This window comes from Limanda limanda, chromosome 19 (genome assembly GCF_963576545.1).
Source record: "Limanda limanda chromosome 19, fLimLim1.1, whole genome shotgun sequence".
Classification (NCBI taxonomy): Eukaryota; Metazoa; Chordata; class Actinopteri; order Pleuronectiformes; family Pleuronectidae; genus Limanda; species Limanda limanda.
Genome location: NC_083654.1, coordinates 22,569,549 through 22,578,678, shown reverse-complemented (window position 1 = coordinate 22,578,678; position 9,130 = coordinate 22,569,549). Strand labels below are relative to the sequence as shown.

The following is a 9,130-nucleotide window of genomic DNA, read 5'->3' as shown; positions in this document are numbered from 1 at the left end:
TTTTCTTGTTTAGTTTATGGTTTGTGTTATTTGTTTGTTGAAAAAACAACAAAACAGGTCAAAACTATAATAAAAAAATATGTATTTTTACAGATTTGAAGAAGCCGTTGGATGTTCCTGAGGCGTCGAGGTGTTAAACTACTTTCACTCAATACAACCTTGTTTGTTTATGAATGTAGAATGCAAAGCGTCTGTTTTTAGCTCCTCTAACGAGGCCTGTGATTCCGGAGGGGACTGGTAATTACCTCCTCCACCTCCTCCACCTCCTCCACCTCCTCCACCTCCTCCACCTCCTCCACCTCCTCGGGACAATCATGATGTCGCCAGACGCCCGGGCCCTGGAGGACCTGCTGTTCGGCCGTGACCTTGGTGACGAGGCGGAGGGGTCGGAGTCGGGCGGCGGCCCAGCGGGGGGGGAGGAGAGCGCTGCTGCAGACGATGTGAGCATGAACACAACAAGCTGACGGCTGGGGGGGGGTGTAAATATACAAAATGTGTTCAATCAACATCAACAACAACAAAGAAAACACACAATCTACTCATTAAATATGAATGAATACATTGACACCATATCTAATGATGTACATTACATATTATTCACCATCATTTGTGGCGTCTGAGGCTCAGTTAGAAAGTTGATCTCTGATATTCAGAAGGAAACTTTAAATCATGAAGAGCTCTGAGCAGTTTGATGGATTTGTTCCAGCAGCTCTGGGTCAGGAAGCAGAGGATCATGGGTAATATCCAGAGGGACGACACAACACTTTGAGACTCTTTGATTTTTCCACACATGAAAACCTTCATCTCACTCAGAGACCAACAGAGTTAATGTCCATGTGTGGCTGCAGGGGGCGCTGCTGCTCAGTCACTGTAACTTAGTGTGGATTTAAATGTCTTGGGAAATGAGAACTCTACGGAAGCGTATTGCATTCACTTGAAAAAATAAAAAAAAGCTCTGGGTAAAAAAAAGAAAAAAGTTCTAAAAACAGGATTTTTCCTGTTTTTTGAACTTTTTTTTTTTTTCCTGTTTTTCCGAGATAAAATCCTGTTTTTCGAACTTTTTTATTTTCTGTTTTTACGAGATAAAAATCCTGTTTTTCTGAGTTAAGTTTTCTCCGGAAAAGGCGTTCCCTTAATCCTGCCTGAAGCTCTCACATGCATGGAGTCTGGTTGCTGCTGCATCAGCCTGAACCTGCAACAGACTCATGTAGCCGAGCGGTTTGTATTACACCGTCAGGAGGCCTCAGCCGAAAGAGGACACGAGAGATGGTTATTGAATCGGGACATCACACTCGTTTATTTTCCTTCACACTTTTCTCCATCGATAGAACCCTTTTCCGTTAGAACCCCTTTCAAAACAAGAGTCCCAACTATCAACCTGCTTATATTAGGAACTACACATCAATCTTCTATAATAAAGCCACTAACGGGACAAAAATAAAAACTATCCTCTACCTATATGTAGCATATCCCCCGAAAGAGGGTAGAGACTTTCGACTGATGTTTTCAGGTTTATTTGACGCTACGTCTATGGACGCTATATATACGTCACTTTCAAAATAAAAGCATGGAAAAAAATTTGAGCAAAAAACAGGATTTTTATCTCGGAAAAACAGGAAAAAAAAAAAAAGTTCAAAAAACAGGAAAAATCCTGTTTTTCGAACTTTTTTTTTTTTTTTACCCAGAGCTTTTTTTATTTTTTCAAGTGAATGCAATACGCTTCCGTAGAACTCTATCACAAAGTCTGAATTATTTTTAATCCCTGTTATAGTTTCTCTTTAATACATTTCAGGAGAAAGAGTAGTTTGTGTTTTGTTTCTATTTGTCGATGAATGTGAATCTGTCTCAGGCTCCGACAGCGGTTTCCATCCAGGAGCCAATGACGTGCTCCGGCTGTGGCGAGCAGGTGTGCGACCGCTTCTTCCTATTGGCTGCGAGCCGGGTGTGGCACGCCCCCTGCCTCCGCTGCAGCCAGTGTCAGTGCGAGCTGCAGACACACCCCTCTCTGTACTGGAGGGAGGGGCACATCTACTGCCAGGAGGACTACAGCAGGTTCCCACAGAGCAGCAGTCACACACATGATGGTAGCGTGTGCACACGTTCACCCACTGACTCCTCCTCTTTGTCTCTGTCTGTCAGGATGTTTGGCGGCGGTCAGTGTGCTCGCTGCTTCCAGCCAATCCCAGCGTCCGCCCTGGTCATGAGGTCGGGGGAGCTGACCTTCCACCCTCACTGCTTCTCCTGCCAGGTCCGTTTCCTCAGCAGCTCACCGTGAAGTTCTGTGTCCCAGAGTCGAGTCAGACGTGTCACACGCGTGTGTTTTGCAGGAGTGTGATGTCACACTGGTGCCAGGCAACCTGTACTGTGTCCAGGGCCAGAGCCTCTACTGTCAATCTCACTACCATGGCGCCGGGACGGGGGACATGTCCCACGATGCTCAGCTCCGACCTCCTCTGACAGACGGTGAGGGTGGACAACCACAGACTCTCCGACTCCTCCCACAGAAATCAAGCTCAAATACACACGCTGCCATCGAGCACATGTCACGATAACTTCTACGTTCTTTAGTTTGCTTTATGTCACGTTGCGTGTACTGCAGTCAGCCACCAGGGGGAGATAAAGATGCTTTGGCTTTCATTTTGTGATCTGTCGTGTCGTCCATCTTTATTTACAGTTTACGAATCAAAAACCAGGAGCTAACGTTATGTGTGTGTGTTTGTGTGTGTGTAGGTGTGTGTGAGACAACAGCTCAGAACCAGGCCTCAGGCGAGGGGGAGGAGTCTGTCAGCAGTTCAGAGCCCCGGTTGGACGAGCGGGTGTCAGGTGGACGCACTCGCCGGCGGACCAAGCGAATCAGGACGTGTTTCCGCAGCGAGCAGCTCCGAGCCCTGGAGGCGTACTTTGCTCAGAAGCACAATCCTGACGGGAAGGACTGGACGTGTCTCGCTCACAAGACGGGTCTGCCCAAGAGAGTCCTGCAGGTGAGACACGGGACCATAGACATGTATAAAGACTAGATGTCTCGTTCGACGGAGCCGGACGTCACCACATGGCGGCCATCTTGCTAGGGGGCATATCGCTCACCCATAACATTGTGTTGGTAGTGGTAAATAACCATAACTTGCTCAATTTTCAACCAATTTTGAAACGGTCTGGTTTGTTATATACGTCAGAGATGTAGATATGACACTGCATACTTATGAATAATTATGTTATTTTCTAAAAAAAATTTAACAATTTATGCAGTGTCATAACTACATCTCTGACATTTATAACAAACCAAACCGTTTCAAAATCGGTTGAAAATTGAGCAAGTTATGGTTATTTACCAACACAATGTTATGGGTGAGCGAGCTGCCCCCTAGCAAGATGGCCGCCAAGTGCTGATGTCCGGCTCCGTTGGCCGGCAACGCAGACGAGACATCTAGTCTTTATATACGTCTATGCATGGGACGGCACAGGACAAAGACACGTGTGACATGTCACTTCCTCTTGGACAGAAGTTAAAGATCATAACACAAAGCACCAGGAAACAAAAGTCCACAAACCAAAAGAATCTTTCAAGACCTTTTCCTCTTTCCTCTGAGCTCCGCCCACCGGCAGCGGCAGCCATCTTCTGACTCCTCCTTCATTTGGGCCTCAAGAGTTTTCATTCCTCCAATACAATATATTTTGTAGTTTTGCTCTATTTTTGAAGAAATTGTACTTTCTTGATTCTTGTTGTTCTTGGTTTGTACCCTATGGGTTGATGCACTTATTGTAAGTTGCTTTGGATAAAAGCATCAGCTAAATGAAATGTAAGGAAATGTAACAAGATCAAGCTTTTACCTTTTTAATTTTATTTCTATCAAGGCAAACGAAAAGTTCCAACTCTGTGTTCAATGCAACATGAAGCTGGTGACGAGCCGCCAAACCCAAGAAGAAGAAAACGTCTGTGTTTACGTCATTATAATATAAAAATTATCTTTCTCTCTCTGTTTCTCTCTCTCTCTCTCTATTTTTCTCTCTTTCTCTCTCTGGTCTCTCTCTATCTCTCTGGTCTCTCTCTCTCTCTCTCGCTCTGGTTTCTCTCTCTCTCTCTGGTCTCTCTCTGGTTTCTCTCTCTCTCTCTCTCTCTCTTTCTCTCTGGTCTCTCTCTCTGGTCTCTCTCTGGTCTCTCTCTGGTTTCTCTCTCTCTCTCTCTCTCTTTGGTCTCTCTCTCTCTCTCTCTTTGGTCTCTCTCTCTCTGGTCTCTCTCTCTCTCTCTGGTCTCTCTCTCTCTCTGGTCTCTCTCTCTCTCTCTCTCTGGTCTCTCTCTCTGGTCTCTCTCTCTGGTCTCTCTCTCTTTCTCTCTCTCTCGCTCTCTCTCTCTCTCGTCTCTCTCTCTCTCTCTCTCTCTCAGGTGTGGTTTCAGAACGCCCGGGCCAAGCTGCGGCGCTCTCTGACCTCGGACGACTCTCAGGTCAACTCACCCTCCGCCCCCCTGAGAGCAGCCATCTCCGTGGTGACCAGCTCGCCCCCCCCACCGGCCTGCTCCCCACTCGACCAGTCCCGGCCCTTCCTCCCCAGCACCATCGACCAGCTGCAGCTGTCTCTCCTCACCGCCCCGCTCTGCGGCCTCCCGCCCAGCCCGACGGCCAATCAGACTCGCCCGCTGCAAAACCCCGCCTTCTTCCTGGACTACGATTCCCAGAGTGCACTGGGGTGCGTCTCGTCTCTGGAGGCCTGCGAGGACTTTGCGGAGGCGGGAGGAGGAGCCGGAGATCCCGATCAGTCTTTCAGTCGTCACTATTGAATCGTCTCCTTCATTTTCTTTATTTGATTAGAGACGAGTTCTAATCATCAGGAGGAGGAGGAGCCCCAGTAGGACATGTTGTGTTAGCATTAGCATTAGCATTAGCAGTAAATTCATCCAGAATTCAGATTAGAAACAATGAAACCAGATTCCTTTTCCTGTTTCTTCCTCTTGTTAACGTCTGTGCTCTGAGTCCGACCTCCAATAAAACCCGTCACACCGAGTCCGATGTGTTTTTTTTTTGTTCATTCGAGATCAAATGGAGAAGTGAAGATTCTCTCACTTTCTGACAAGAGAAAGACTTTTACTCCATCCAGACCGAAAAGGCTTCCGGAACAAGGAGAATTTCATCTTTGGATCAACGAGCTGAGAAATGATCCCGATTGCTTCAAAAGATAAAGTAACGGTGATACAAACGCCGCCATCTTGTGGTGGTGACCTCATCTGGAGCCGTTGTATCAAGGCCCCGCCCATACCACCGCTTGGCCAATCCTAGGTCAGTCTCAGCTGTCAATCATGACTTCTTTTATAATATAGAGCCTTGGGGTTTAAAAGAAAAAGTCAAATTTCTCTATCACATGACTCAGAGTTTTCTTTGATATGAAGTCAAAAAGGTCAAAGGTCATCTAAGTTTACTGTAACTCCCATGGTGCATTTTGATAATGGCTGTTTTGATAAATGATTCATTGCAGAAGTATTTTTACTCTTTCCAAGCATAATCTCTATGATGAAGACGAACTGGTCCCCTCTGCTAACAGGCTGGAGTCGGGTTTATGAGCTAACCTGCAGCCTGCCACCAGGTGGCGATAGAAATGACTTCACTTCGATGATTACAGTCTGACCTGGTGTGAATGTGTCGGACCTGGACGTTTGTTTCGGACTCTGGATTTTCAGGATTGAAGTGGTAAACATGTCGAGCGTTTCTTTAACAGGTGAAAATAAAGAGTCAGTTTGTGGATTTAAGTTTTCAGATCAAACAATGAGTCTTAAAACAGCCTGAAGGCAGAAATCGATACGGACTCATCTTCCTCACGTAGCGAGTGAGCGACAGTGGGAGTTCGGCCTCAGTGGGTTCGGGGTCGTTGACATTCTTTCAGCTCAGACGACCTTCATGACGACCACGACGCCAACCGCCCTCGTCTTCCTGTTTCCTCGACTTCTCTCCTCGGAAGCATCTTAATTATTGGCAGCTGACTCTTTGTGAATTGTCTCCCAATCAAGCAGCGATGATTGCAGCGACACACTGAAGAGGCCCGAGGTTTCTCAGCTGAAAGAATGAAGGTTAGTACCTTTGTGTGCGTCAGAGGGGGGGGGGGGGAAGGGGGTCGACAATGGGTAACCACGGCAGCCGTGACCCGGGGGCGGCGCTCGATGAGTGGAGGGCGCTTCGTTTTTTAAAAAGGTTTCGAGATGACAGAAGTTCGAGAAGATACAGAAGAGGACTCGAGGTGAGAGATGAAAACGAGTTTTTCTCCTTCATCTTCTTCACTGACGCTCAAACATGTAAGTTCCTGCTTTGACCTTCATTTGTTATTTCTACAATTTTGTGTGTAACAAACTAAAAGAAAATATATATACATACATACAAATACAACAGTTGCCTTTATAAATTGATTTGTTTATTTATTTACTAATTCTTGCTCTGGACTTACCAACAACTTTAAATATTTTTGAAATATATTTTTTATGTTTTTCAACTTTTTCTCTTATGTTTTTGCTCTGCTGCTGTTTAATCTTGAATAGTTTATTATTGTTTCCAATTATTATTTTTAAGCAAAATAACAAACCTGTGGCTCATATACAACTTAGTTGACTCTAAAGTGCAGTTCATGAATATTTATATATAATTTTGATATGAAAATAATTTCCTCTCCAAATGGAACCGGATGTGATGTTTATTTATTGTTTATTTATTTAAACATTTTGGAACTCACGGTTCTGAAACAAAGAGCAGCTTCTTGTCCTTAACTTTATTATTCTGTATTATTTATGCAGCTGTTGATTATTTTTCTGATATATTTACATTTGATGTCTTTCTGATTATTTGATTTAGTTTTGTTGCCATGGCAGCTTCTTATTTGTTGTCCTTATGAAGCTCCAGTGACCCGTAGCTTTATATATATAGTTATTATTATTTTCACTTTATCTATTTGTCAGAATTAGGGAAGAAAGTCGTAGAAAATGTTTTGGGATGATTTTCAACGAGAGAAAAAGTTCAGCTGCAGAACAAGTATGAATTGTTTCTCTAGATTTGTAAAAATGATAATTATGTTTGGCTGGTTTTAAATTCAAGATGAAATCATGGTTGAAATTAACTCAATCATGGAGCTGTTGTTGTGTTTTATTGTTGTTAAATCTTGTGTTGGTTTTATCTTTTCTTGCCCCGGGACAACAGATGAAATGAGCTGAGCGCTAACTCTGCTAAGGAGCTGTGCAAATAGACGAATATATAATGATAATGAAACTAACTTTATACAGAAGTTACAAAATGAGTCGCGAGAATAACATCAGCAAAACAAATCATCAAAGGTTCAAATCAAATAGTTAATCTGAAAATTGATCAGTTCCAAGTGAAAACTGGTCAAGAGTTGAAGAGTTTCTCTTTTGAGGCATTCTTGAGATAATACGTTAGAATATATTGAGTTCACAACAAGGTGAGGTCATGTGACCTTGACCTTTTTATCTTTGAACATTAAAATCCATTCCGTTTATTTTTGAGTCCAAATTTGAAAGAATTACCTCGGAGAGTTGTTGAGATATTTGGTTAACGAGACAGGACGAGCGGACGGAGGAATGAACTAACCTGTTGTGTGTTTTCAGATGAGACCATCTTTCCGTCTCGGGGCCTCTCAGCTCACCCTCCTCTTCCTCACCCTGCTCTGCCCCGCCCCCTGGACGGCGTGGTCCTGTCCCCTCTCCTTCGCAGACCCCATGGACGGATCTGATCTGGAGTCTGTGCTGCAGCACCAGGCGGCTCTGGACCAGCTGGTCGCCCCTCAGCTCGTCCACCGAGCGCCGCCGGAGCCCGGGCAGGAGGAAGAGGAGGAGCCCGGGCAGGAGGAAGAGGAGGAGCCCGGGCAGGAGGAGGCCGGATCCTGGGAGGAGGAGGCGCTGCTGAGAGCCCAGAGAGGAGACCCGATGGCCCGGCCGCTGCCGCCCTTCCCTGAAGGTCACTCTCTGGAGAGCTACCACTACCAGGACGGAGGAGAAGTGGAGGAAGGCGGGAAGAGGAACGAAGCCCTGACCTCCATCATCGGGGGGCTCCAGGCTGTGAACCGGGAGAAGGGGGGCTTCGGTTTCCGCTTCGGGAGGAAACGATGGACTGACCGGGGATGGAGGGATGAGGGGAGGGGGAGCTCAGAGGAGGACAAGAGGAACTGATGGTGTTTTTATATAGAAAAGAAAGATAAGAAAGGGAAAAATACACAAATCAGAGTGCCTTCAAAATGAGGAAGAAAAATAAACAACAATAAAGCACCTTTAATTTTACATTTTAGATCAAAACTACACAGAAAAGATAATAAGACACAACTGAAGTTACATAAGAGTCACTTTGTGTTGGAGTCAGGAAATAAAAGAAAAGATATTTATTTAATAACGGACGAATGTACAGAAAGAAAACGAGTCCTGATCCGTCTCCAGCTTCTCCATGTAAAGGTCACAGAAGGTCACCTCCAAAGTTTAACAGTGTAATAATAAATGTACATAGATATAAATTGGAAGTAGAACTTTACTTAGTAAATGTGTTGATTGTCGGCTTGAAATGAAAAAAGAGAAAATAAAAAAACTCTCAACACACGTTCGATTCCTTCGGTTCGTCTCACACAAAACACCGACGGTAAAACAAAGATGGACGACGTGACATCTCAGTCCCCCTGGTGGCTGGCTGCAGTACAGGCCATAAACCCCGCCTCCTCCATGTTAGCAGATGGGACTATAGACATATATAAAGGCTAGATGTCTCGTCTGCGTTGCTGGCCAACGGATCCGGACGTCACCACATGGCGGCCATCTTGCTAGGGGGCAGCTCGCTCACCCATAACATTGTGTTGGTAAATAACCATAACTTGCTCAATTTTCAACCTATTTTGAAACGGCCTAGTTTGTTATAAACGTCAGAGAAGTAGTTATGACAATTATAAAATGTTTAGAAAATAACATAATTATTCATAAGTATGCAGTGTCATATCTACATCTCTGACGTTTATAACAAACCAGACCGTTTCAAAATCGGTTAAAAATTGAGCAAGTTATGGTTATTTACCACTACCAACACAATGTTATGGGTGAGCGAGCTGCCCCCTAGCAAGATGGCCGCCATGTGGTGACGTCCGGCTCCGTCGAACGAGACATCTA

At 44.9% G+C, this 9,130-nt stretch overlaps 2 protein-coding genes across 2 annotated transcripts; both read left to right on the top strand.

The window, feature by feature from the left end:
- The first annotated feature begins 314 nt into the window (after positions 1 to 314).
- Positions 315 to 4,774, top strand: LOC133025777 (LIM/homeobox protein Lhx9-like). The gene is made up of 6 exons (XM_061092519.1): positions 315 to 440; positions 1,874 to 2,052; positions 2,140 to 2,248; positions 2,328 to 2,463; positions 2,749 to 2,981; positions 4,382 to 4,774. Exons 1-6 carry the CDS (start codon positions 315 to 317, stop codon positions 4,772 to 4,774), a joined length of 1,176 nt encoding a protein of 391 aa, XP_060948502.1.
- Positions 4,775 to 7,594: 2,820 nt separating this feature from the next.
- qrfp (pyroglutamylated RFamide peptide) lies at positions 7,595 to 8,104 on the top strand (the record flags this gene model as incomplete). The annotated part of the gene is made up of 1 exon (XM_061092395.1): positions 7,595 to 8,104. A coding segment is annotated over exon 1 (510 nt), but the record flags the coding sequence as incomplete, so codon positions are not given.
- Between the last annotated feature and the right edge of the window lie 1,026 nt (positions 8,105 to 9,130).